Source organism: Garra rufa, chromosome 15 (assembly GCF_049309525.1).
Source record: "Garra rufa chromosome 15, GarRuf1.0, whole genome shotgun sequence".
Classification (NCBI taxonomy): Eukaryota; Metazoa; Chordata; class Actinopteri; order Cypriniformes; family Cyprinidae; genus Garra; species Garra rufa.
In genome coordinates this window covers 26,301,258-26,328,963 of record NC_133375.1, presented here as the reverse complement: position 1 = coordinate 26,328,963, position 27,706 = coordinate 26,301,258, and the positions used below count along the sequence as shown (strand labels likewise).

The following is a 27,706-nucleotide window of genomic DNA, read 5'->3' as shown; positions in this document are numbered from 1 at the left end:
CTTGTTTGTCTTGTCTTTAGAAAAATCCTTCAGGTTATACAAAATCCGTGGTTTTCCAGCATCTTTTGCATATTTGAAACCTTTTCAACAATGAATGTATGATTTGAGAGACTTGTGAGATCCATCTTTACACACTGATGGACAACTGAGAGATTCATATGCAACAATAACAAAAGGTTCAAATGCTCACTGATACTCCAGAAGGAAAAACAATGCATTAAGAGCCGGGGGTGAAAACTTTTGAACAGAATGAAGTGGTATACATTTTTCCTAAATATCTTTTTTTTTTTCATTTAGTTCTGCACTTCAGAAGCTACAGAAGATACTTACATGTTTCCCAGAAGACAAAATAAGTTAAATTTACCCTGATCTTCACATTTCAAAAGTTTTCCACCTCCAGGCTCTTAATGCATTGCGCTTCCTTCTGGAGCATCAGAGAGTTGTATTATTATTGTATTAGTTGCGTAAGAGTCTCTCAGTTGTCCTCAGTGTGAAATGATGGATCTGAAAATCATACAGTCATTGTTGGAAATGGTTCAAATATGCAAAAATGCTGGAAAATTAAAGAATTTGTGGGACCTGTTCAGGACACACATGGGACTCATGAACAACTCATGAAAAACAGCTGTAGATCATCCAGGTAACAACAAACAGTATTAAGAATCAAGCACAAAGACTTTAAGGATTATATGTTTGTTGAGGAACACAGATCCACACCTTCTTGTCCTGCAGGTCCGTGGAGAGCTCATAGCTGTCAGAGAGCGCTTTACAGCGCTTGCTCTCTTCTTCCTCTTGCTTGCGGAGTGCCAGGCTGGCGGGCTGGTTGCGGGTCCGTTGCGCCCAGGCCAGGGTCGCTGGGCTCGAAGGGGCAACAGGAGGCCCCTGAGGGCCGGGAATGTTTCGGATGTTCCCGTAGCGCTCCGAGTTGCCCAGGTATGGGCCCTGACTACAGGTGCTGTCGGAAAAGCTAGCCGTGTCCGGGCAATGAGGATCTCCCTCCACACTGAGAGGAAACAAGACAGACAGAAATAGAGAATGAGCTCCAGGTCAACAACTGCCACAAAAGGTCTTATCTGTTGACAAGTTGAGACTAAAACAAGTCTGTAATCTTGGCAATGAAACGGATCAGTGTAGACAAACATATTAGCACACTAACCAACATTAGCATTTCAAATGCCCATATGCAGCCCAGTCAGGACTCAGCCATCTGGCCGGAATACAGGAGAACGAGGGAGGAACAAGAGAAGATGGAGGGAGTGTGAAAGAGAAACAGAGAGAGGACATGATGCATGGAGAAAAAGGCAGAGAGAGAGAGATGGAAGGGAAAAACAGTGCCATGTGTGGCATACTGTCAACGAAACAAGCCAGGCATCAAAAATTATGAGAACTGAGTCATTCGACAGTGACTCAGAGAGAAAGAGAGTCAGAGAGAAACACAAAAAAGAATGAAAAGGTGTACAGAGGTAAGTCGGACTTCAGTATCCCTCTCTCCCTAAAGCAGGTGTACTGTACTGTGATGACTCACTTCCTCTTGTCAGCATTACTAGAAAAAAAACACATTTTTTCTCTTTGCTTTAAAAATAAGGGATGCAATGGTTCAACTTACAGTTCAGTTTGTATCACGGTTTTAAAGTCACTATACTGTCAAATTAAAAATAAAGAAAATGAGAGCAAATAAACTAACAAGCAACAGCACAAATAAATACAATAGAGTAAAGACACAAATAAAATAGTGCTTTTCAGGTTTGTAACACATTTATCACAAGGAGAGTGAGTCGACCTGTCTGACAAGGACAGAGAGGTGAAAAAGACAAGAGGACAGCGAATGATTTAGTTTTAAAATGAAATGCAAAAGCGCTTGTTCGGCAATATTTTGGATTTTGACATTTTGACATTGCCATTTATTTAAAGGAACACTCCACTTTTTTTGGAAATAGGCTCATTCTCCAGCTCCCCCCCCGAGTTAATATGTTGATTTTTACAGTTTTGAAATCCATTCAGCCGTTCTCCTGTTCTGGCGATATCACTTTTAGCATAGCTTAGCATAGATCATTGAATCCTATTAGACCAATAGCATCGCGTTCAAAAATGATCAACGAGTTTCCATATTTGTTGTATTTAAAACTTGACTCTTCTGTAGTTATATCGTGTACTAAGACCAGTGGAAATGCAAAGCTGTGAGTTTCTAGGCTGATAAGATTAGGAACTACACTTCCATTCCGGCGTAATAGCCAAGGAAGTTTGTTGTCGTAATATGGCCGGATTTCAAAATGGTAAAACTCAACTTATTAACTCGGGGGGTGTTGGAGAATGAGCCTATTTCCAAAAAAAGTGGAGTGTTCCTTTAAGGTGATATTGTTTCTTATTTAATTGGTTCCACAGTGTTTGCTGATTTTTACTTTTATTTAAACTTAACTTGTAATTTATTTATTTTATTTGACAACAATGTGTATGCCGTGTCTCCAAGCTTTCTTATTTGCTGTGCCAATAAACGTTTCTTATAAACACGCGTTTCTTATTTATCTGGTTCCACAATGTTTACTTCTTTTCAGTTTTGTATTTAAACTTTGTGTAAGTTAATTGTTATTTTTACATTAGGCATAGCCTATAGCATGGTGTATTTTTATTTTTTTGTTAATAAAAGTTATATGGTTTATTTATAGGCTAAGTGAGTTTGATGTTGTATTTTGTTGTTGCTTGAATTGCATTCAAGCAATTGACGCTGAATTTCCACTAATTTGAAAGTGAAAGTAAAATGTTGTATAAAATGAAATAATCCAGCATATACAGCATTGCATTGAACAAGAGTGAATGGTTTGTCCATGTTCTCCCCCCCACCCCCCCATCGCTGTTGTGGTATTGGGAAGCCAGAATGTGTATCCATCAACAGAAACATACATTAGCTGAATCCTGTTTGTTTTACGTGTTATAAAAAACAATATTACAGATGCATTTGCCAGATTTAAGAAACCGCGGTCCGCCAAACCGTGGGTGGAGAACAGTATGGTTTGATTTTTTTACCAAGGACCGTTACACCCCTAATATATATATTAGTGGTGGGCCGTTATCGGCGTTAACGTGCTGCGTTAACGTGAAACTCTTATCGTGCGATAAAAAAAAATATCGCCGTTAATCTATTCTCAAATCTGGGTTGGGAGCTGGGTCTAAACTACGCAAGCTATGATGACTTTCACCTTGATAGTTTAACGCGGATGTATACCGAAGACTATAGAATATGGTCGCGCGTTTAAGTCTCCTCCGCCAAAACACAGACGGGATCGCGTCGTCCTCCATTCATAAAAACCGAAATCTACTATAGCGCGAAATGCCACGTAAATTCGCCGTTTTTTGGATTCATAAATCAAATGTTGGTCTGTCAATTAATTCAAATCGCGATATGGACTAGTGTATGTGAAACCTGAAATGCAAAAAGACCGTTTTAATATGAATCCATATGTTCCGTTTGCCTAGCTGTATGTATAAATGGTGGAGACGCGCTTTTACTAAACGCATACTGAAACACACGTGACGCTCCCGGTAATTTTTGGCATTTTCATCTCACATGAACAGATAAACTCAATCTCCAAAACTGCTGTGAGTGTCATTTTTACCGTTTCATTTGAGAAAACTAGCATCATATCATACTGTATACGCAGAAACTTCACGGCAACCTGTCAAAATAAAAGTACGGTGTAACATGTAATGGGTTGGGTAGGTGTTGACGTTAAAAAAAACACAATCTAATAGGTAGAAAAAATAATTTCATTGTTAGTTAGTTAGTAAACACAAGTACATCTAATTGAACATAATTTATTTTCATCAACAAATTATCATAGAACAGCTTTATGAGCTTTATGATCCATTCACAAAGACTTACTTTTAGTCATTATTTGGGTAGCACACATATTCTGAATGCCTTCAGCAGAATTCAAATTAGCCATTTTAATCTAGATTAATCTAGATTAATTCCAAGATTTAATCTAGATTAAAAAAATTAATCTATGCCCACCCCTAATATATATATATATATATATATATATATATATATATATATATATATATATATATATATATATACACACATATATATGCAGATGCACTATGCAGATGCAGATCTATTGTCTATGGATTTAACAGGTTTCATGTCTAAAACATTTGGACATTGTTTATCAGATGCTTAAACATTTTTTTTTTATAAAAAAGCAATATTAATCAGTCTAAACTACTGTCCCATAATTACACATGTAACGTTTAACATGTATTATTCTGTGTCTTTTCAGTCCTTTACTCACATGTAGGCGTGTGCCCTGTGCGGGAGTTTAGTCTTTCGATGGAAGCGCATGGCTAAGGAGGAGAACAAAAACTCACACATGATGTCTGCAGCGGTGTGATAGGGAGCTTGCATTTGCGTAAGAGCTGCTCTGGGATCAGCAAAATCATGCCGGTGGGTTTCCTGATGACTGCATCGACGAACTGTCAATTACTGCAGTGCCGATGCAGTTTACAAGCAGTACAGTAGCAAAACACACACACACACACACACACACACACACACACACACACACACACATATACAGTCTCTCTCTCTCTCTGAGCGTAACAAATCTCTTCACACCAGGGGACTGGTAACTACCAACACAGCAACAGCTGAGTTTTGCCAGCAACAGCAAAGCTTCAAAACAATCGGCTCAACAGCAATCAACTGAAATAATATACCGCTATACACTGTAACATTCAGTGTATGATTATCATACAGAATACAGTTTCACTATAGACTGTTCCACCAAAAGGCAGCATAGTGCAACTGGCATGGCAATAAATGTCCTTCAATCTTTCTCTCCTGTCCATTAGGCCATATGTGTGTGGTAGTGTATGTCCAGGAATAGCGTCGAGTAGTCCAGCCATGCAATCCTGCGGTGATCAGCATGAGTGACTTTGGATATGTGCATGTATGTTTGCGTTTGCTCATGATGCATATGCAGCTGTGGTAGGATCCCGGTCACATGGTGCATGTGTGTGTGGGCAAACCGTGCTGTCCCCACCTCCTAGGGCAAGTCACACAAAAGCACACACACACGCAAACAAGTCACCTCAGTACTGGGTCAGCTCACTACCATACACACAGATTGGTTCTTGTAAATATACACTATTGCTCAAGATTACATTTTCTTAATAGTTTTAAAAAACAATTATGTTTACACTCACCAAGGCTATATCGGTTTGTTTTAAAATACAAAATATTGTAATTTAAAATTACTGTTTTCTATTTAAATTTATTCAAAATGTTATTGATTCCTGTAAAGGTACATTTAAAGCTGACATATGATGAAAATCTGACTTTTTCCGTGTTTAAGTGCTACAGTCGGGTCCCTGGTGCATCTACCAACCCAGAAAACATGAAAAAGGACAACTCAGTAACCAGTTTTGGTAAGCCTTTTTCTGCAAGTATGTGAAAAAACTAGCACGTCAGATTTCACGCCCCCCGCGACGTACGAAGGGGATCTTATTATAATATTACCGCCCATTAATCTGCACGTTTCCACCCACAGTGCCGCCATTGTTTTTGGCAAGCGACAATGGTGTTCCAGTTCTAACGCCATGGTGAAAGTTTGAGCAAAGCATGCTAACTGTTCTGTCTTTGGCTGCACAGATGATCACATAACACTATTTAAAGTCTGAGCCTCAGAGGAGACAAGAGAGCAGTGGATTTATTGATTTATTTACTGTATATTAAGCTGTTTCCACACAGATCTAATATAAACATGCAATTTCTTTCCCAGCTGTTTACCTTCACAGATATAGCCGAATGTTATTGTAACTAATGTGTGTTTTTAGCATAAACTTGTGAGTATTTGACAGTTTGAGCACAATAAGACATGAAATAAAACTTACTTAATTTAGTACTCACATGCCGTGTTCATCTGTGCTTCATAATAACATTATACCAGAAGTTTAAACTAATATGGTTTAAAACGCATAATTTTAGCATGATAGACATGATAATCAAAACCAAACAGATGTTTTTTTTTTAGCAGAGTATCGAGGTACGAGCTGTAAAAGCGCAGCCCTATAGACCAATTATAGGTTTGTAAACATTCGGGATGCGCATGCATCATGGTTGCAGAAAACCTGAGAGAGATAGCTTTCATGGCTAGAGAATTACACAGACATAGGGCTGGGTATCGAGTTCGATACTTTTTAAGCACCGACCGAATTGTCTCGATACTATCGAGTATCGAAAAAATCATTTTCGTTCGGTACCAAATTTCGATACCCAAGGATATAATCTTGTCAACGTCAGTGAGCTAGAAAACGTGCGGTATCTTTAACGTGCCCGGATCAAATGCTGGTGATTAGCTGCGGCGAGGCTGCCTTGAAAATCAATAGTTTACGGCGGTTACGCCCACTCGCCCAGAGCTTGTCAAATGCGAGGCTGTAATGTACACTTTACTTTAAAGCATAGCATAAATTTAACGCAAACGATGTATAAGCGATCAAAAGTATTGCTACATTATGCCAATATTGACGGCAACAGCGTGCGATGCAATATTTGTAAAAAGGTTATCGCATCCAAGACTGGCAACACGTCAAATATGAGAAAACACCAGACACATTCTGGCGCCTCAGTCTCAATATAGTCTCAGTATAGGTACAACGCGACATACATTCAGATCAAACGATGACTCAGCGGCAGAGCTGCACTCACACAGGGGCGTAATTTTCACAGGGGACACGCTTTTCAAAATCCCGTGTGTGTCCTCCCACTTTCAAAAGGTTTTGATAAAGTAATCTCTTGTATTGTAGAATGCACGCTCATCACCGCCGAGTTTCGCGGGATCGTTGAAACGAAACCAAAAGTAACACGCGCACACGCATTTAAAGCAATTTTAATACCCCACGTTTAGAGAACGACTCCCCAATGCGCGCAAATTAGGCTACATAAAATATTGAAGCTGTTATTAGTATGTAGGCTAATACATTGTGTAGTTGTCTATTAATAGCTCTGTATCATGCTTGAAGATTCGGTCTGTTTGCACTTTGAATTTTGAAAGAGTATAGCCTATTTTGATTATAGCTGTATTTATTGTCTACACGACTAAGAAAGAACTGTGTCGTTTATTTTTTGTTATTTATAATATATTTTGTCATTTATTTAGATTTAATCTAAATGCAGTGGTTTTGCCTCTAATTTAAATGGCTGTACCTATAATAGAGAAAATAAACATATTGTTCATGTACTCATATTATCATTCATTCTTGTCCCTTGCTTAAGGTGTAAACTAAATATATTAAAAAGGCTTTCAGAATCAGCCCATTTGCTTGTAAAACATCGGCAATCAAAATCGACCATGAATAATCAATATCGGTGCTACATGCTAATTTTTCTGAAGAAGAACTGTTGAGTGATTTCAGGTGATCTTAAAAGGTTAGTTCACCAAAAAAATGAAAATTCTGTCATTAATAACTCACCCTAATGTTATTCCAAACCCATAAGACCTTTGTTTATCTTCAAAACACAAATGAAGATCATTTGGATTTAATCAAAGAGCTTTCTGATCCTCCTATATTTACTGGATATGCATTTTCAATGCCCAGAAAGGAACCAAAAACATAGTCAAAATAAGTCAATGTAATATAAGTGCAAAGTAAACAAAAATAACTTTATTCAAAGATTTATCTATGGAAGGATCAGAAAGCTCTTGGATTAAATCCAAGATATCTTCATTTGTAGATAATTAATGACAGAATTTAAATTTTGGGGTGAACTAAACCTTTAAGCAGCAATGAGCCTCACAAATACTTAAATCTGATTGAGTTAAAATTTGAACTTTATAAAAAAAAACATTCACTGTTATATTGTCTTAACTACACTTTGTTCATTTTGTGCTTTTGTTCCTTTGTTTATTGGTCTTAGAGATAAGCCTGATGTGAAAGTGTCACAAACATTCTGAAAAAGTAATCTTGTTAAAATACATTTCTTAAAATAAAAGTATCGAAAAAAGTATCGTTCGGAACCGGTATCGAATTCAGGGTATCGGTATCGGTATCGGTATCGAACATTTTGGAACGATACCCAGCCCTACACAGACATGGTACAAAATTTAGATTTAGAAGATTTAAAAAGGATAATAGATTATATTGATTAGATGTCATTATCAAAATGTTCTCTGCATATTACAAGAGCTTTTCACCCAGCGATAAGCACAGTTATTAAACGAAACTGACGTTAGAAAGTGGGATAGTCTTACAGATCTGAAACAGGGATGACGTTTTTTATGGATGAAGCCTATCTGGTGGCAAAAAAAACGTACTATTTTTTAGTTAAATTGAGTTATAAAGTCCAAATTAGGAGATATAAACTTGCACTTGCGAGGAAAAAGCCTGAATCAAGAGATAAAAATAATTAAATGTTATGTATGTTAACAGTAATAGGTTTAATTAATATTTCATGCTGTAACTGTAGGGCTAATACTATATGTCCCCAATGAACAGCATATGTGAATATTATGTAGACCTATTGTTTAAATCAAATTTATGCTTTAAAATTAGAGTAATCACAGCAGTTTTCATCCATAGTATGCCCATTTAAACGTCTTCGTTTAGGTTCAAATGGCGTCTCTGATGACAGTATTCTATAAAAATGATTTGCATTTAGATTTTGACATTAAAAGGCACCAAAATATTTTTTTCTCTTATTCCACTGATTTTACCTGTTTACCTCTGCAATCACTACGCGCATGCAGCTGCAAGTTACGTAACTGTGACGTCTACTTTTAATTGGTCTATTCTGGAAAAGGGGGCAGGGAGCAGCAGTTAATTAGCATTTAAAGACACATGCACGAAAACAGTGTGTTTCTGCTTCCACTCAAAATAGGTATTTTCAAAATGATATAATAAATGATCTATGGAGTATTATGAGCTGCAACCTTACAGACACATTCTGTGGACACCTGATACTTATATTACATCTTGTAAAAAGGAACATAACAGATCTCCTTTGATAAATGACCTCATAGAATAAGACAAGGAACCCTTTCTGAAGGTTAAAGTGCACTGAGAGCAAAATATACGTGTGCATTTGTTTGCTTGTGTATTTTCATGAGCACGTCCGTGGGCAGATGCTGACAGAAAGGAATATTTTCGTGCGAGTCAGTCAGCAGCTGTTAATTGAGTGCCAGTCAGACAGACTGCTACATGCGTTTGGCAGTGTTAGCATAGAAAACGTACATCAAATGGAAAACAATCAAGCATTTCTGCAATATAGTTTAGTAGCATGAATGGACCCACCAGAAATGGTCGCCGGAACACATACAACATACTGTAATTAAGGACAAGCTAATCATGCATGCATTAAAACACAGATAATACGCAAGCTCATATTATAATGTTATCATGTGCTTCAGTTAATAATACATGGGCCAATCAAAACAGATTTGCAAATGTGTAATATTCACTATAAAATGAGTAATTCAACAAATATACAGGACTCAGCTTGCTGTATAAACCAATAAGAAAGTAATAAAAAGCAGCACCATTAACTTTATGATCTAACAGAGCCATTTGCTTTTCAATAGAATGATCTGGGGCTTATGCTAATGTTACTATATCACTATACCATTTATCTGCCATTATATAATGGTGCACTTTAAAATTATGTCACTCTGCTAGCCTCGGTAATGATTTTGGAGTAACTGAGTTTTATGTTTAAAAGTCTTTCCACAAAACCTCTAAAACATGCTGCAAACATCTATAGCTGTTAGAATAGGGTAAACATCAAAAATTAAGCTATTAGAAAAAGCAAAATGTCTTATAAACAGAGTGCGTGCCATTGATCTTAGAAGGGTATTGAATTGTTTCCTCAGTCAGTTCTGTGTAAATCTATACCAATTTATGTGTGTCACTGTGATCTCACCACAACCCACCAACAATTCACTACAAATTAGTGTTGTCAAAAATATTGATATTTCGATAAATATCGATACTGAAATATCTGAACGATACCAATACTAATTTCCCGAAGTATCGATACTAGCCGAGCTGTCACTTTCACTTCTCCAAAAAGACGCGTGACCGCAGTGCCTGTCTCGTCTCATTCAAGTGAAGCGAATAGCAAGGCGAGTGCGGTGCCCCGCGACTGGCTTTGTTTGATAAAGAACACAGCAGGAGTGCTATCTGGAAATATTTCGGATATGAAACAAATGAACATGGAAAGCCGAAGTACACAAGCAAGCCAATATGTAAGAGTTGCTACAGAGCAGTGCTAACAAAAGGCGCTAACACCACTAATTTCGCAAAGCACCTGAAAGACAGACAACCGAGTCTATATAAAGAAGAACTGTTCTCATTTTAACATTATCATCTGAATCATTAAATAAGATTGCCCATTATTGTTGCTGATATGAGTGTTGTCCCGTTTTTTACCGTAGTTCGTTCATATAATCAGATTGAGGAATCTTAGACGAGTAAATACCTTAACTGCGGTCAAATGTAAATTAACTGCGCTTATTTAACTTTATTTTTTTTTAAAAATCATTACTTAAATTCTGCAATTTGTCTAAATGTCTATCCAGAGCATTGTTTTTGTGTGTGATGCACGCATGTTTGCTTGCGTGTATCGTTGATTATGAATCCGGCATTAAAATCTGTTCGTCAAATAATGTTAATGTTTTAACCAGCATTTATGAACGATGAGCAATGCATTTGTTACAGTATATTTGAATCTTTGATAACGGTAGGTAATAAAAACACAACGGATCATGTTAGCTCTGGTCCAATAAAAAATATTAACAGATATAACTTTGGATTTTAATTAGTTAATGTAGTAGTAAATTATAGTTTAAATTAACTTTAACTACTAACTTTAAATTAACTAAGATTAATAAATGTTTTGGAAGTATTTTTCATTGTTTATTCATGTTAACTAATGTTAACAAATATCTTTTACCATTAACTTAAGTTCGAAGATTAGTTAGATCAGTTAATTTTAAAAGTGTGGTCTAAAAAGAAAAAAGAAAAAGTTTACGACCTACACTACCAGTTATATGTGAACAGCAAATAAACTATGAAACAAACTCAAATGAATCTAAGAAGCTGAACAGGGCTGTAGCAGTGTACATATGCATATACCTCATTGTCATGTTCTAGACTATATTTATCTTTAAATTAAAAAAGAAATTTACCTCCTTAATATTGTGACCCTGGACCACAAAACCAGTCTTAGTAGCAGATGTATATTTGTAGCAATAGCCAAAAATACATTGTATGGGTCAAAATGATCAATTTTTCTTTAATGCCAATTAAGTAAAAATGTTGTTCCATGAAGATATATTGTACATTTCCTACCGTAAATATATCCAAACTTAATTTTTGATGAGTAATATGTATTGCTAAGAACTTAATTTGGACAACTTTAATTTTCTCAGTATTTAGATTTGTTAGCACCCGCAGATTGCAGATTTTCAAATAGTTGTATCTCGACCAAATATTGTCCTATCCTAACAAATACATCATGAAGTAGCATATTTAGTGCTTATACCAAGGGAGACACATTTTCATAATTATTTTCAAATAAGTCTGGTCTTAGCATGCTGCTAAGCTAACCCTACAGTTCTTCAATTTTTATAATATAAGCTTATTTATAATTCTTTCGTCTCATCTACCATCTTGGATTGATTTTTTACAGAGCTCATCGCAATGTATTGCCTTCTCTATAAAGAATATGAGTGATGCTGTCTTAGAATTTGGTCGAAACAAAGTAGGAGGCGGCATAATTAAGCTGCCTACCTTCTGGAACAGGCATGTGAAGTCTTAAAATGTTGCCTCCGTAGGCAGCACACTAGGTTTTGGAACAGAGCTTATATGTTTGCTACAGAAGCTGGGGGCTGGTGTTACAGCTCTGAGCTATTTTATTATCAATTCTACCGATTTTCATCATCGTGTTTAATTAGTTCAGGCTCAGAATTACAGTAATTCTACCATATCAGCTTAGTATCAGTAGCCTTGAGTTGAAAGTGATGTTGTGAATCAGATCTTCATTAAAGATGTAGAGAAAAAGGTATTGTACTCATTTTCGTAGTCTTTTTAATTTGTTACAATGCACAGAATGGAAAAACACTGTGTTTACATGTTTATATGAGCAGGGTTAGTTCAGAGAAAATAGGGCCCTATGAAATCAATTTTATTTTATTTATTTTTCTTGGATTGTTTTTTTTCTAGACCCCGTTTAAAAAGTTAAATTAAAAATATATATATTAACCAAAAAGCATGTCTAATTAATTGAAAAATGAAACTTACACATTTCAACAGCCATTCATTAAAAGTTTTACAAAAAATTAAATTTCTAAAATACATTTTATTTTTAAATTAAGTTTTATTTTTTACCAAATTCAGGTTTTTTTATTCATTTCTTGATTCCATTTGAGTGGTTTCATAAAATTTTAATAATCAAAAACATGACTAATTAAATTATTTTATTAAAAAAAATTTTTTATTAATACTTTATTGATTTTTTTAAAAAATACTGTGTTGTGTATTTAAATTTTTCCGGAAAATAGGTTTTCTGGTAAATTGGTAAATATTCCTAGTATTTTTGTGGCTTAATATTCACAGACACTAGTCAATATTGCGATTTAATTTATGTGTTCTGGTCTACTTTTGATTTATTCATGCAAAACTTTCTTCTGTGAAAAACAGAAGAAAAATCTGCAGAATTTCCATGCTTTTCTAACAATTGTACAAATTAATGCTTGTACTATTAAATGATGCATTAAATTGATCAAGTGACAGTAAAGACATTTATAATGTTTATAATGTATGTCAAGATTTATATTTCAAAAACATCTTTGGAACTTTCTATTCATCAAAGAATCCAAAGTTACAAATTATTTGAAGCCATATGTTAAAACAGATTGAAACGTTGCTGTTAACAGAAAATATTAATATCCATCTGCTCAAACAATGACACACATTCTTTGCTTGCATACAGTCAGTCACATAATATTAAGAGAAGGAGATTTTTTTTTTTTTACAAATTCAGGTTAAAATATGAATGAGATTAAAAGAGAAAAGAAAACTTATTTCTTCTGTGGAACATGAAAAAAACTCCACAGCTTTTTTTTGTCTATACAAGGAATTTCCTTTGAATGACCTTGTTTTATGTTCCACAGAAGAACGTAAGTCATACATTATGTATGCAAGTAAATAATTTTTCAGTGAGCTATCACTGCAAGTGGTATTTCAAATTAGGATGATGACTGTATTATGTCAGAAATTTCATTTCTCAGTGTACTATTTCTTTAAATCTGATGTTGACACAGTTGTTCTGCACCTTTAAAATTGGATTCTGAATTTAGACTTAATTCACACTCTCAGGCACACGGTTTCCTCCTGAAATGGAAAGTTAACATTCAGTCTCTGAATCATCCATCTCCTTGAGAGTACTGCAAGTACAGCTCTGTTTTCATGCAGGTAAAGGTGTGAGACAGTGAGAGAACGTGTCACTGCAGGAGGCTGTTAAAGGGAAAGTTCACCCAAAAATGAAGAACCTGTCATCATTTTGTCATTTTGTGCATTTGTTTTCTTCCATGGAACATGAAGGGAGTCTAAAAATATGGTGACGCTGTTTTTTTTTCCACACATGGACAGTGAATTGTGGCCTAACTTAACTGTTGATCTGTGGAGGAAAGAAAGTGATTCATTTTTGGGTGAACTATTCATTTAAAATCAGACATGAAACTGAATGAATAAAGTTAAGATTTAGCCATTTTAAATTGAGTATACTAATAAATCAAATACATACATTTTAACTGTACATTTGTTTACTTGCTTAAGATGTCCAAATATGACATAGTGTTACTATTTCTGGAGTGGATCATAAAGCATTGGAAGCCTTCATTTTGCACACTCAGCAAACAACAAATCTTCACGCAGTGAGCATCAGAAGCCAAAGAGAGCGTGTACGCCATTTCTGCACTCAAAATGCAGTGTTTGGCAGTCACAGAGCACTTCCTGTTTAAAGCTACAGCCCAGAACTGCTGAAGTGGTCCTGGGAATCATCTTTGCGTTCATTACTAAAGGCTCAGCTTGAGAACGCACTGTTGGAGAACAAGACTGCTGCCTGTCACGACACAGAGCGCTGTATGGTCTCGCTTTTTTGCACAACCTCAAGCAGCCTGTCATTTACACCAAACCGGATCACAGCTTCAGCAGCACAGAAGAGAGAATCACTGACAACGTGAACATTTCAGGCTTAAAATAGCAGGACTGCTGAAAATACAAAGTAACACACTACTTTGAACATCCAGAAATCTGTCGGAACAAGACAGATGTTCAAGGAAGGAAAATAATGACATCATTTAGTTTAACCATTTCTAAATTTAGCCAGACAGCAGGCAAATTATCTGACTAACTTAACCCAAACCAGGTAGAAACTTCCAGGTAGGAAGCCTCCAAACATATCCAAATATAATCCTATACAAAATCCAAAAATAATAAATGATGTGTTAAAAACAGATTTAGACATAGTAAATGACTATCATAACTTGATTTACTCACCCTCAAGACATCCTAGATCAAGAGTTATATTAACTCTCAGAGTTATATTAAAAAATGTCCTGGCTCTAAGCTTTATAATGGCAGTGAATGGCTGTTGAGATTCAACAGTCCAATAGAAGTCCAAAGAAGTGCATCCATCCATCATAAAAAGTGCATCCATTCCAGTGGATGACGTTTGACGTAGGCGAACGCGGTGACGAATGCGGAAACAAAGAGGAGAGACCAAAACCAAATACCGGTCACAAATTAGAAGTACAAAATGAGGATTTGTAAAGAAAAATGTCAGAGGATTTTGGTATAAGCCAAGAGGAGACTGCTTTTCCTTTGCTGTAAACAAAACTTAGTTCTTGTGAGACCAGCATATTCCCACCAGAGCTTACGCCAGAGATTTTCTTACTATCGGTAGATGAGAGGGTCTGTATTACTTACTATTTGGAAGGAAATAAGTCAACTTGGATCAGGGTGTCCCTTGAAAACCAATCACATTACAGCCTTGACGTCATTGAATTTCAGTTCAGAATTGACGTTTACGGATACATAGGAAGTGCCGTAAACTGAATCCCACCTATCGCAAAATCTCAGTGACTTCTCTTATAAAACGGCATTTTTTTCAACGTAAACTCTAAAAATAGCTGTTATTCAATGTAGTGAATATTCTTCTCCATTGACATCCATTCAAAGAAAATGGTCTCCTTTCCCAAACCGGAAGCATTAGCTTTAGCCTTTACATCTTTTGGCTTGGTTGCAGGCTTGCCTTCTATTGGTATTGCTTAAGCTACATCTACGACCTACGTCATCGACGGGAACACAACAACAGTTATAGCCCATTCACACGGGGCATCATCATCGACGCCTGACAGAGCGGGTCTGAAGCTTTGCACTGACGGAACCGTCATAGTGACGACAGCCAATCACATCCAGCTTAGACCATGACACAAACATGATTGGCTAGCATCTACAACAGTATATTTACATAAGGCGATCTGATTGGCTGACACCTACATTGCCGCTCGAAAAGTTGAAAAGTTTTCAACTTCTGATGTGACGCAACTGACCCACAATTCAGTTCGGCAATAATTGACATCACTTCGTTCAAAGTAAATGAGAGGCATTGATGCCGACGCCCCGTGTGAATGTACCGATAACGGAAGCTAGAGATTACACGTTTCAAATATGTAGTGATTCGCTTATTAACCCCCTGGTTTTTATGATGGATGGACGCAGTTTATTTTGCTTTGAAATCTCAACATCCATTCATTGCCATTATAAAGCTTGGAAGCGCCAGGACATTTTTAAATATAACTCTGATTATATTTGTCTGAAAGAAGAAAGTCATATAAACCTAGGATGGCTTAAGGATGAGTAAATCATGGGACAATTTTCATTTTTGGGTGAACTATCCCTTTGAGATATTTTAGGTTTAAGTAAACCATCGTTTCTGGCCAAAATACCATTCCATAATCCATAACTTTTCCCTTTTCCATTAAAAAAGTTCATCCCCTTTTGTCTATTGACATCAAAAACCATTAACATGTTGGTTTCCAAGCAAACTACTTCAATAAAATGAATCTGAATCCCAACATTACCTCTACTAGTAAGACAGAGGACTGTTTGATTATGGCTTCAGTTTGGACACATTCCAACACTAGAATGGGAATGAACATATTTATGCAAGACTTCAACACACTCTTTTCACCAAGTTAAGCTATCAACATGAAAAGAAAGTTTTCTCTGCATATTTTAGCCATGTTAGAAAAGCAAAACATGCCAATTATTCAGTGAGGTTCCATGCTGAGTAGCATAACTTTAGTCAGCTGACTCAGTCTCTTTCTCTGACAGGACTCACAAGCTTCTCGCTGCTATGGTAACTAAATGCCACTTTTCATATGTGCAGAAATGTGTTTGGAATGAATGCGATGCACTACTTATAAACACTGAATGGATTAACAAAAATCTGTGGATTTAAACACAGCGACATGGATAAGAAAAGCTTTGTGCGTTGCTAAAACCTAAACATTGTTGGAAACAGAACTGAATTAAGGTAAGTAAAGATAAAGCAAATGAAAATTGTGGCTCTGGCTCAAATCCAATGCATTAAAACAGACAGGAAATGGCCAGGGCTGATAGTACAGCGAGATACATAGCTGGGGGTTAGAAAGTGAAAGAGAGGAAGACAAGGTCCAAGCAAAGATTAAATCTTTAACATTTTAGACCTCACATTCTGCAGAAGGGCTACAAGCACCATGTTCAAAGTTCAAAAGTTCATAAAGCTAAAAGTACGCTGAAAGAGAAACACAAAGTTCAGGATTTAAAAAATGTATCATTAAATATAGACTTAGATTAGAAAGCAGTTGGTCTCTGCAAAGCCTTGCACAGGAATAACAGCCTGCTCAGCTGGTTACATTCTCTTACAATCATGCATCAGGAATGATGAAGTGCTTAATAAATAATTCCTTATTGCAATGGATGACAGTCATCATGACAGACCATACAAGACCAACTTGCTAGCAGCAGCACACTTGCTGAAGAACATTGATTCTCTCTCACATACTCTGTCGCTTGCTTCCTCTTTGACAGTGTCGTAGCTCTCGCAGTCTGTAAAACAGCTGAAATTTCTCCAGCACTGTTTAAACCCCTCGCACAAGAGGACTAACGGATTCAGAAGACCCCCTGCCAGCTGAAAAACAGAGAGAAAGCCTAGAGAGAACACCACAGCCTGTTTTTGCACAACGTACTAGAGAGTTTTATCATGTTCTTTTGACAAGACTCAAATCTGGTTGCTGTATTCTTCACGGTACCAGTATAAGAACAAGAAGCTTGAAGCATTATGGAACACAACATGCTCCGTCAGCCAGGAGCATTTTGAGGAAGCAACGGAGCAGGTGCCTCCTCAAAATTCGGAAAAGAAAATAATTGACAGGACAAAAATAAATCAGAATGAATATGATGCAAATGCAACGGCTGACCAGTTAAGCAGTCCATGCAATAACACCTGTCTCTCATGCTCACAATTAGTCCTTGAAATTGGCCAGGAATGGGCATGCTGGTGTAAACGAATGACTAAATACAGAGTAAATAACTCACCCACTCAGACATCACCACTTTAGGTCATATCAGAGTGAAAATGAACTTGGAAATATGACCTCTGAGTCTACAGGTTATTAGCAAGCACTCTGTTCAGTTATATTACAGCATGACCATCATAACACCTGTAGTTTTTACAGTGAATTGGTTGAGTAATGGTCCTAAAAGAAGGTAACTCTTAATAAAAATAGCCAAATACAAAATATTCTTTGCTTACTGCAGGTCTACTATTTTTGGTGATTAGAAACAAAATAAAAAAAAGTTTTAGAACACAAACTTGAAAAAGTGCTACTACAAACAAATGTTATTTAATAGTGACTGAGTCAAGCTAAATACATTCATTTATACCAACAAAACTCATTTTTATGGGTCAAATCAGGTAGAAATAGTTTTTACAGTAAGATTACAGGTTTTTACAATGCTACTTATTTCTTGTTTATAGTATAAGGTAAATGCTATCTAGAAACTGAGTAAAAAATCAAATGAACATGGTTAGTTTACACCAGACTAAAATAAATACACTACCAGTCAAAAGTTTTCGAACAGTAAGATTTTTTATGTTTATGTCTTTTCTGCTCACCAAGCCTGCATTTATCTGATCAAATACAAAAACAGTCAAATTCTGAAATGTTTACTATACCTGTTTTCCAATGGAATATATTTTAAAATATAATTTATTACTGTGATCAAAACTTAATTTTCAGCATCATTACTCCAGTCTTCAGTGTCACGTGAATAATCCTTCAGAAATCATTCTAATATGCTGATTTGCTGTTCAAGAAACATTTTTATTATTATCATCATCAATATTTAAAACAGTTTGGTACATTGTTTCAGGATTCTTTGATGAATAGAAAGATCCAAAGATCAGTATTTATCTGAAATAAAAAGCTTCTGTAACATTATACACTATACCATTTTGGGGAAAGAAATTAATACTTTTATTTAGCAGGGACACTTTAAATTGATTAAAAGTGATGATGGAAGGAGGTGATGTGAGGCCAAGTATGGTGACCCATACTAGGAATTTGTGCTCTGCATTTAACCCATCCAAGTGCACACACACAGTAGTGAACACACACACACACCGTGAACACACACCTGGAGCAGTGGGCAGCCATTGCTGCGGCGCCCGGGGAGCAGTTGGGGGTTTGGTGCCTTCCTCAGTCATGGTATTGAGGGTGGAGAGAGTGCTGTACATTCACTCCCCCCCACCTACAATCCCTGACGGACCTGAGACTCGAACCCGCAACCTTTGTGTTACAAGTCCGACTCTCTAACCATTAGGCCACAACTGCCCCCAAATGATAAAGACATTCATAATGTTACTGTACAAAAGATTTCTATTTCAGATAAATGCTGTTCTTCTGAACTTTCTATTCATCTAAGAAACCGGATCAAAAATTCAACTTAGCTGTTTTCAACATAATAATACTAATAAATGTTTTCTGGGCAGCAAATCAGAATATTAGAATGATTTCTGAGGGATCGTGTTACTGGAGTAATGATGCTAAAAATTCAGCTTTGAAATCACAAAGTTATTTTAAATAGTAAAAATATTTCAGAATTTCACTGCTTTTGCTGTGCTTCAGATCAAATAAATGCATGCTCATTGAGCAGAAGAGACTTCTTAAAAAAAAACCTTACTGTTCAAAAACTTTTGACTGGTAGTGTAAATAAAAACGGGAGAGTGTGCCTCCTCATTGGAGAAGACCACTGCCTTTAGTGTGTTCAAACAGGTTATACCATCTACAACAAGCCTAAAAACTGTAATTCAACTGTAATATGTTTGAATATTCAACAGTCATGTCCATATGTACAGTTCAGCACTCATAACACAGAAGAAATGATTCACGCATTAGTCAGTACTACACTTGTTTTCAAATGAGGGCATTGCTGTGTTGAGGGAACTTGTGACCTACAAGTCATTGCCAAGAACATGCATTCAAAAACTGCGACCACTGCACAAGCTCAGAAACTCTGTACATTACAGGTATTCGCGTAATAACCCATAATTTCAAGGCACCGCTGACTGCTTTTACCAGTGTTTTCCTCGGACTCGCTGGCCTCAAGCGTTTTCTCTGCGGCTAAAGATGCGCTTCCATTTACAATGCACAGAGGACTGGCGCGCACGCATATTGCGCGTTGTACGTTGTTTTTCCGGGGATGCCTCATAACAGGGTCATTTAAATGAACGAATCTAACAAATTCATTAAAATCCAGTCAGCACAAGAAAACAAACCACATTTTCCAACCAGTCGTGTCACGAAAAAAGAGTCACAATATTGCGCCTTACCAATACACAAGCTTGTTATGAAGAATCGCTGGAGTCTTATCCGACGCACAGTTGATGCACCACATTGTTGCGAGAAACACGTCCGGATGCGCAAGCGCTATTTCATTTGATCGCTGATTTGGCTCGAGCGCTGACAGCGTCCCTCACGGCGTGCGCGCGGAGTAGGATTCGCTTTAAAAGGCATGATTTGCGATTTCATGTGCTGTCATTAGCGAGGAGATGATGAGAAGCTCATTCTCTCATCCTTGGCCACCCTTCTTCTCCTCCTCCCCTCTCGTTCCATCTCTCTCTCTCTCTCTGTCTCTCCCCCAATCCTTTGAATCTCTTCAGGCTCGTGCAGCCAGCGTGACACAGCAGTAAGGGCGCGAAAACGCGTCTGGCAGTAGAGCTTGGCAAACCGCTTCCTGTTCGCAGCGCATGATCCGCACCTCAGGCATCATTGCTTCGTATGGGAAGCCAAACAACCCAAAAGTGGGACGAAACAGCGCGGTATTAAAGTGCTCGCGCCGCGCTGACATGTCATCTGCGCGGCCCAATGGACCGAGCCGCGCAACCGACTCGACAGCGCAGGGAAGACGTGTTTGCTAGCGCCACCCAATGGGCAGCGCGGCGCGAGCACTGTAATACCGCGCTGTTTCGTCCCACTTTTGGGTTGTTTGGCTTCCCATAGCTTCGACTCATCTGACAGGCTCTGTTCGGTGCCATTAAGATCAATCAGCGTGTCATGTGACATAATCTGTGTGAGTCACATCTCGATTCGTCGCGCGGTCCAAGAGAACCATATGGTGTCAATCTGGTGGTCAATTCTATCACTGAGTTCGCGCATTCCTAAAAATATAAGTTCCATAAGGGCTTTTTTGCAGCCATATAGTGGAACCATTCTGGGTTCTCAAAAGAACCTTTCAGTGAACCGTTTTTAAAGGGTCAGTTCACTCAGTTTTAAAGGGTTAGTTCACCCTCAAGGTCCAGAAAGGTACCAAGAACATCAACAAAAAAGCCTGTGTGACATCAGTGGTTCAAAATCGCATTCGATTTTGAGCGCGATTTGGCGTAGCTTGTCAGTGATTTACGCCTCTGAACGCTCCAGCTGAACGCAGCTGAACGCACATGATGGAGATTTACTACTAATCAAAGTACCGGCTTCATTGACTAAACGCGCCTCACAACATCATGCGATTAATCGTGCAGCCCTAATTTCAAGACCCACCAAAATATTTGATATACCAAAAAACAATTGACATTACTGTAAACTTAATCTTAATTTAAACTTTAATATGGCAGAAATGAAGTATTTAAGAAATATATATATATTTTATAGATCAGCTGTAAAAGTTCACTACTACAGTAATATTTACGTTTTAATGTCTTCATTTACAGACGTTAATGGGTCTATGAAATATACCCATAACTGAAAACACGCTCTCTCTGGTGCGGCTATGAACTGTGCTGTAAGTGTTGTTAAACTTATTGCAGGGTTCATTGTATAAAATGCATTCATGATCCGTCCGCGTGTGTAGGGAAAGCGAAGCACAACCCAACACTCTCAAGCATAAACAACAAAGCAGAACTACCTCAAACTGTTTGGAGATTAATAATGACAGATGTGTCTCATTTTAAATAAACACTAAAAAACGACATGACAAATTTACTTCAGCCAGAAATTTACTTTTGCAATTGTAAAATAAATGTTTAGCGATATCTTCAAAACATTTTTTAACTTTGGCATATACTTTTTTCACTACATAGTGAGGATATAGCAAGGAAATAATAGGAAATTTTGTAAATTTTGTTATAACATGTGGAAAAGTTTAAATTATCAGTGAAAGTGAAAGTTTTGGAAACTTTTACAACAGTTTTAAAAAAACAGGGTTGTGCACAAAAATTCTCATAGTTTCATATAATTATGATTGAGCCACTAATATCACATGAACTTTTTAACTATGTCCTTAAAAAACAAATAAACATGAAAAAATGATTATTTTCAACCCTCATTCTGACCCTCTGTCTAGAACAACCTGTTTTAAGGGGTGTCCCCTTTAAAGCTTGTCAATCTGCCATTGTTATGATTGGCTAACATCATTGCATAGGAAACAGTATCAGCGCCACCTTGCTATTGCATCTGAGTGTTTTGACAACATGATCAAAATAAATCCGGACAAAGCATTATGAAACCATTTACTTACAGTTTGTAATGCAGCTGCAGTTGGATCTTGTACCGCTTCACCTCTCAACAAATGTTTCTTTGTGAATTCTCCATGACACTGTGCCTCGTTTACAAAACAAAATACTCCAAACACAATCCAGGATGCCATTAAAAATAACCTATCCACTTGTTCCTTACACTGGGATCCTTCTGATATCTGTACAAAGATGTGAACAAGCTGTTTAAACCAAACGTGTCAAAGTGAATGTCCTTTCACTCCATTTGTCCTGTCGACAAGACTCAAACGCAAGGACTGTGTCAGAAAGTGAACATGCGATTGTGTGTTTGTAAATTAAAGTGTCAGCTGTTAAGCGACTAAACGTCAGTGGGTGGGGCCTATGGTGAGAAGAAGACTATTTGTTGATGTCTTGCACTGGAGGCAGTGTTTATGCAAATGACTGCACCCAGGTGACATCACCTTGCATCTTGGATCCGAACGAGCCGTTTTCTGAGGGTTATTACATAAGTGCTTTAAGTTATGAAAATTGCAGGATGTATTAAGCATACAAAGATCTCTCCTATGTCAAAAGATCAAGGGAAATTTGGTTTCTTGCGTCATGACGCCTTTAAAAGAAACTGTTTTTCTAGTGTGGAAACATTTAAAAAATCTGAATAATAATTAAATTGTTAAAGATGCCAATAAAGAACCTTTTTTTACGAGTGTGGATAAACGAGATCATTTTCCGTTTCTCTCCTCATTTTGCACACCCAAGTTTAATTAATGTTTTTCTTTTTGTCAGTGCACTTATAATGAAGCACGCTGAGAGAGACTTTTTCAACCCACTCTGTTGTGACAACAGTCTCTTCTCTGTATCTTGAGCCTTCTCATCTTGACAGTGGCTCACTCTGCCTCCATCTTTCACATGGACATCAAAACACAGGAGAGATTTGTGATATTTCCTTCTCTCTCTCTGTCGCTGTGTCTTCATCTCTCTCCCTGGCCTCAGGACAGCTTTATATAATTCATCATATTCCATATTAGCCACCATTTTGATGCCTCCTCCCCATGTTTGTCATCTGTCTCATACTTCAGCACAAGCTGCTCAGTGTTCTGTTCACTTCATCTCTCCTGTGTCACTTTCTCTTTTTTTCAGAGTTCATACGGTCATGAAAAATCTGGAAGTATCAGGCCAGGAATATTAAATGTTTAATTTCCAGGCCGGGAAACGTTTATAGTCAATGTACAGTCAAACCAAAATTTATTCAGACAACATTTCTCACATTATCATAGTTTCGAAAAATAAATAAAATATGACAAGAACTCAGAGTTAAACTGTGTCAGGACAAATATTTATCGTAATAATGTCATATAACTTTCATAGAAAGGTATGTAACAAAACATGGTCAGGTCAAAGTGTCAAAATAAATTTTTGGTCCCATATTTTTTTCTGTTTTACTGGTAGTCCACTGTATACAGAATTTTGGGTATAATATGTCACTGTATCCTCACTTACATCAATTAACTATACTCTCCTGCACCCACTAGTAAAAAAATATCAAAAATGATATCTGGTGTCTGACATTTTTTTAGTTTAACTGTACATTTCTCTGCTTATGCTCTGCATGGAGACTCCTGTATTTCTTTTTGCATACTTTGTAAATACTTACTGTTAAAATGTCATCATTCTAAAGATTGGTATCTGACATACAATTGAAAATCCTCCTGGCAATCTTTATAAAATGATTTTCTAAATATTTCTCCTGCCAATCATGAACAACTGAAAAAGTAATTGGTTAAAAAATGTCAAAACGTGTGATTAGCTTCAAATTCTCTAACAAATGATAGAAAAGCATTTATAACCCAACTGGTTTATAGCCTGTTTTAATCAGAATCCAGCATCATGCAAACATCATCTTTGATTAATGTCCACAAAACTAGACATTAATTTTAATCTGTGCATGTCCAACCCAAGTGAATTCTAGGGGAATTCTCAATTTTTTCATTAACACTTAAAAAAAGAAACTAAAATTGTGACCTAGATTTGTAAAGGTCCCATGACCTACATTTGCCATTCATCACACTCTTGTGTGTTAGTTTTAAGGACATGAATGAGAATTAATGAGCTGGCTAAATTACTGTCCAAAAATTGCAAAAATGTATTATAATAAATGGCAAAAGCATCAATAACATGCAGAAATATATTGAAATACTTCAATAGCAGTTCATTTAGCAATTCATCAGAATAAAATACAGAATTATCCAGAATATGCACCTTAATTGCATAATTATGACTATGTAAACAAGTTCTGAGATGTTTTGGCCTATACTGTAGGTACAGTCTAAAAATGCTGAGTTACTTTTTTAACCCAAATGCTGGGTTCAGCCAGCTGGGTCATTTCCCTGCTGAAAAAAAAAGCTTAAAAACCAGCCTAGGCTGGTTGGCTGGTTTTAGCTGGTCAACCAGGCTGGTTTTAGCTGGTCATAGCTGGTCAGCAGGCTGGTTTTAGCTGGTCATAGCTGGTCAGCAGGCTGGTTTTAGCTGGTCATAGCTGGTCAGCAGGCTGGTTTTAGAGGGGTTCTGGTCTTAGCTGGTCAGGCTAGGAGATCACCTGCTAAAACCAGCTACTTCCATCTTAAACCAGCCAACTGTTAGCTGTTTTTTCAACAGGGTTTATTGGGTTGTTTTTAATATATTTTTTAGTATTAATATTTAATAGTTACTTTTTTTTACCCAAATGCTGGGTACAGCTTGTTGGGTAATTTTATTGAGATTTTATTGCTGGGTAGTTTTTCTGTAACTAAGCTGCTAAATAACTTTTAATGGGTTATTAAATATTGGGCTATTTTTTTCTACCCAAACACTGGGTTAAGTCTGTCTCTGACAAAACAAGAGACCCTACAGGAGAGAGCAGTTCTCAGTGCCACCGATTTGGTGCATTTCTTCAGCGAAATAAAGGTCTGTATACATTTTATTTCATTTATAAAGTCTTTACTGTGCTGTAAATTATATTATTTTACATAACGCAACATACAAGGGCGAGGTGTCAGTCCTTTTGCATGGTGGAAACGCCTTTTGTCTTGCATAACGTAAACTGATTTTATTCATAAGAATACTGAATTTAATTTGATGTTAAAATATGTTCTCTAATCTCAGTAGAACTTAGATTAGTCCTGAGATTACTGAGTACTCAGTAGTCTTGTTTATGCTGCCCTCCAAAGGCAAAGCGCAGTAACTACACATTTGGTCAAAATTGAGTTAAGGCTTAAAATGGACTTTGTAACAACTGTTTTGTCTTGTGGCAAAGTCTCCTGGTTCAATTTTGTCCCGTTTCAGAGAAACGTTCAGAGAAACGTTCAGAGAAACGAGAGTGTCAACATGTTTGACTAGCTGTTGTAAAAACTTTTAAGGCATTTTTCTCAGTTTCAGTGTTCGCGTAGTTACTGCACTTTGCCTTTGGAGGGCAGTATGGGCAGGTTATGAAGTCAGTCACAGCTACTAGTGAAATGCGAGGCGGCGGTTTGAGGTTCATAGTTCCACCGGCAAACAGCAGCCCATCAACCGGCTTAGATTTCTCCAACAAACTGGCATGAAAATTAGCACTATTTCAGTGAAAAGTGATTACAGAGAACGGTTGAATACACTTCAATTTAAATGCTACTTTTAAATGTTCCATTTTTTATTTCTAAAATGCTTGTTAACCATGGACCACAAAACCAGTCTTAAGTAGCATGGGTATATTTGTTGCAATAGCCAAAAATACACTGAATGGTTCAAAATTATCGATTTTTCTTTTATGCCAAAAATCATCAGGATATTAAGTAAAGATCATGTTTAATTTACTTTTCTTGCACCCACAGATTCCAGATTTTCAAATAGTTGTATCTCAGCCAAATATTGTCCAGCATTTTTTTTTAAATAAATTAATACTTTAATTCACCAAGGATGTTTAAAAAACTAATAAAAAGGGATAACATTTATATTTTGAATAAATCTGTTCATTTTAACTTGTTATTCACCAAAGAAAGCTGAGCAAAAAACACATGTTCCAAAAAAAAATATTTGGCAGCAAATCTGTTTCCAACACTGAAAATTCTAATAATAAATCAGCGTATTAGAATGATTTCTGAAGGATCATGTGACTGAAGACTGGAGTAACCCTTTTCAAAAAATTGACTAGTTTTGTGGTCCAGGGTCACAAATGTTTAAATGTAATATTGAATGCTGTATTTACCCAAATAAATTCAATTATTCTTATATTTTTGTCCATGGGCGTTGTCCATCTATTGATTATTGGTGTTGCCTCTATAATTCCATGCCCATTTTAGCCAGAAAAGCAACCTAGCATGTTGGGTAAAAACATTTAACCCAACCAGCTGGGTCAAAATAACTCAGCATGTGTTCTGTCCAATATTTACCCAGCGCTGGGTTGCCAAATAACCCAAGTTGAATTGTTTTTAACCCAGCATTTTTTATAGTGTATATTTTTAAATAAACTGCCAAAAATCGTTAGTGGATATATATGAGAAATGAAGTTGCATTTTATTTTGTGATTTGACTGGAAGCCTCAGATGATTGATAGAGCACCTGAAAGCATAACTGACAGATCACTTGATGGATTTTTAGGAAATTCCTCTAAATAGGGTCTAAATCACGTATTTGTGGCTCATTAAACATTGTTGCACATTTACATTTTCTCTCCCAACCTCCTGTGATGGCAAACAAACACAGTCATGCTTCATTTTTCAAAAACGAACAGAGGTAAGTACAAGCAAGTGGGGTTAGTTTCATGTTTCACACTGAGAAAACACATCACCACAAATGTTTTCCTCCTAGGCATACAGTATGAAATGTTACTAGACTCATATTGTTCCTGTAGCACGCATTGATGACTGTTGTCCACCGCATGATACAAATCTTGTTGAAATACTGCAGACATGCATCATCTCAATGTGCAATGAGCTACTACTCATGCAGCACTCAGTCTATTTTAATGTCACCAGGGCACCACGTGACGCGAAACTCCACATGATTGGTCAGACATGATGCTTCATGACTGTGCTCTGTCAGCCTCCCGTGGTGGGCGGAGTCAACGTCGGTCTCCTCGCATTTCCCCTTTCATGATTCCCAAAGAACAACGATACAACGTGCTGCTGACTGCAATATTAATAAAGTCTAACTAGGTCATTTGAGCGATCAGAAAGACTCTGCTTCAGAATGCAGTGGGTGCAAACAGCTGAGAGAGATGGAGACATCACTTCAGATTAACACTTGAGCATGATGAACACTAATGAAAACATAAAAGCATATTTTCAGTTTGATTTATAATACTGTAAAAATCTAAACATTAGAACTCAAAGTCAGGTGAAGACTCTAAGTCAAAGAATGTAATGTATATATATATATATATATATATATATATATACATTTTTAAGATTTTTAATGGTTTTTAAAGTTTCTTATGCTCATCAAGGCTGCATTTATTTGATCAAAAATACAGAAAAAACTAATATTGTAAAATATTATTTTAGTTTAAAATAACTGTTTACTATGTGAATATATTTTAAAATGTCATTTATTCATGTGATACAAAGCTACCTTTACAGTCTTCAGTGTCACATGATCCTTCAG

At 36.7% G+C, this 27,706-nt stretch overlaps 1 protein-coding gene across 4 annotated transcripts in view; it reads right to left on the bottom strand.

Annotated features, from left to right (window-relative positions):
• Positions 1–27,706, bottom strand: part of iqsec2a (IQ motif and Sec7 domain ArfGEF 2a) — a 104,662-nt gene that overhangs the window by 21,111 nt on the left and 55,845 nt on the right. For 3 of the 4 annotated variants that reach the window (XM_073819264.1, XM_073819267.1, XM_073819265.1), the window contains exon 2: positions 718–1,003. In XM_073819264.1, the coding sequence (XP_073675365.1) occupies positions 718–1,003 (286 nt within the window). Of the gene's footprint in view, positions 1–717; positions 1,004–19,933; positions 20,375–27,706 lie in introns of those variants that run through there. The other variant, XM_073819266.1, reaches the window with a different exon arrangement.